This window comes from Pygoscelis adeliae, unplaced genomic scaffold (assembly GCF_000699105.1).
Source record: "Pygoscelis adeliae isolate BGI_AS28 unplaced genomic scaffold, ASM69910v1 Scaffold513, whole genome shotgun sequence".
NCBI lineage: Eukaryota > Metazoa > Chordata > Aves > Sphenisciformes > Spheniscidae > Pygoscelis > Pygoscelis adeliae.
This window is the reverse complement of record NW_008824591.1, coordinates 226,419-228,484: the sequence shown is the minus strand read 5'-3', so window position 1 is coordinate 228,484 and position 2,066 is coordinate 226,419. Positions and strand designations below refer to the sequence as shown.

General features: G+C 63.4%; 1 protein-coding gene across 1 annotated transcript in view; it reads right to left on the bottom strand.

Annotated features, from left to right (window-relative positions):
- The window catches only part of FOXO6 (forkhead box O6), a 3,203-nt gene extending 1,848 nt beyond the window's left edge, over positions 1-1,355 (bottom strand). Inside the window, 2 exon segments of the mRNA XM_009322255.1 lie at positions 770-847; positions 1,278-1,355. Coding sequence (XP_009320530.1) covers positions 770-847; positions 1,278-1,355 — 156 coding nt within the window.
- Positions 1,356-2,066: the final 711 nt, after the last annotated feature.

Sequence of the window (2,066 nt, the reverse complement as noted above, 5' to 3'; positions counted from 1 at the left end):
ACATGCCCTCTGGACCTGCACCAGCCCCGCGCCAGGCAGGGCCAGGTCTCAGGGGGATCTTCTTCCCTGGCAGGAACCCAGGAAGGGACAAGGTGAGGAGGCAACGAAAACAGGGGCAGAGTCAGGCCCCACACCATGTCCGTGCAGAGGTCCAGGTCTTCTCCATCCCTCCCAGCCCTGGCCACCCACACTCCAAGCAGAGCCCACCGGGATGCTCCCAGCACAGCCTTGCCCACGCGCACCTCTGCAGAGGTCCCAGCCCACTCTCCCCACCGCCAGGCACCCCACCAGCTCCGCAGGCAGAGGGACCCCCCCTCTGCCCACACACCGCCGGGCACCGACCCTCTGGAGCTGGCTCCAAACTGCTTTCCCTGCTCGGCATCGTTTTGCGACGTGCTCCCCTCCTCCCTCATCACCGGGGAGGGACAAGCATGCGTTGCGCAGTGTGCGTTGTCACCGCCGCAGCCCAAAGCAACAACATCAGCACCATGCAAGCGAGATCTTGTCCCCGAAAGGCCTGTCACCCGCTGCGAGCAGGGCCGGGGGCCCAGGCGGAGAGGGTCTGGTTCTCTGCGTGTCTGCAGGCTGGGCCCCGTGGCGGGGGCGGGAGGCACGCGCCCTGCCAGGGAGGCTCGGGCACCACAGCACGGGGTGTAGCTACCCAGCTACAACCCCCATTGCCCAGACAAGGGCTGGTCAGGGAGTGCTTTCTCCCCAGACACTTCTGGCTCCCTGCATCCACATCCAGCACCTCAAGGGCTTTTCCTACTGAGGGCGATGCGCTGTTCCTCTTGCTCTTGCCTGCTGCTGCGGCTCTGAGCAGCTCCGTGGCCGGAGCAGGGACGCCCTGGCAGAAGGCAGGAGGAGGCAGGGAGCTTGCACTAGGGGCCACGTCCCAACGCAAGTGTGTCCAGCTGCCACTGCCCCGTGGGGTGACAGGCTGGGGTGACCCTGGGGAGATGCCTTCAAAGCTTTGGCCAGGGGAGGAGGAGGGGACGAGGACATCTGCCTCTTGCTGCTGATCCTCTGCAGCTCACGGGATGCCACTCAAGCTCCCTGTGCCTCGGTTTCCCCAGGGTCCAGAGGGGAAAGGCAAGACGCAGAGCCCAGGGAAGAGCATCCCGAAGACGCACCAGTCCACAGTGCAGAGACCCTTGCTCCAGCACTGCCCGTGGGCTTGGTGCCCAGCAGGGGCTGCCGAAGGGAGGCAGGCAGCTCCTCCTGCCCCTGCCGAGCTGCAGGAGGGGCGGAGGGACAAGGAGGGGGAAGAAACCAACGTGCCAGGGAGAAAGTTTGGTGCCGTTGCCGGCGTACAGTGGAATACTAATGAAGAGGCGAGTGAGCTCCAGCCTCATCTATCATATTATGTAATGGCTTACTTCTCTGCACTTCATTTATTTGGAGATTGCTCCCAGGCTGGCTCCTCGCCAGCAGCCACCAAATCCAAGTCTACAGAAATCAATCTCGCGCTGACTGATTAAGCCGTGTTTAGAACTAATTGCTCCTTCGTGTGTGGGGAGAATAAATTACGGGCTTTAATTTCACATCTTTAAAATGCAACTGCAGGTATGGGCTAGCCATTAACCCCTTCCTGCACGGCCTCGCGCACAGCTGGGGAGGGGGCAGGCTGTGGCTGTCATGGCTCAGGGAACAGGCTGGGACACGTGCTGCCCTCCATGGTGGTGGCTGCCCATGTTGATGCTCATTGCCTTCAGCTGGAGCAAGCTGAGCCCTGGGCCAGCCTGCCCGGCAGGGAGAGCTCTCCCTGACCCCCCCAAACACCTCTCCCTTGAACCACAGGATGACCCGAGCTCCCTTGGGAGCTCCATGTGACTGAGCCGCGGTGCAAGCGGCAGGGGACAGAAGCAGAGCACGTGGCCGTCACCGCATTTGCAGAGCCAGAGCCACCAGCCAGCTCAGCCCCGTGGTGCCACCTTGCACCCACACACAGACACCCCGGGGGCTGGGGATGGCTGAGCAGGGCTTGCTGGGGTGATGCCCAGCTGCTGCTGGGCCCCTCGCAGGAGTGGGGACCCCTTGCGTGGCCCTGGTCCCTCCTTGCCGGT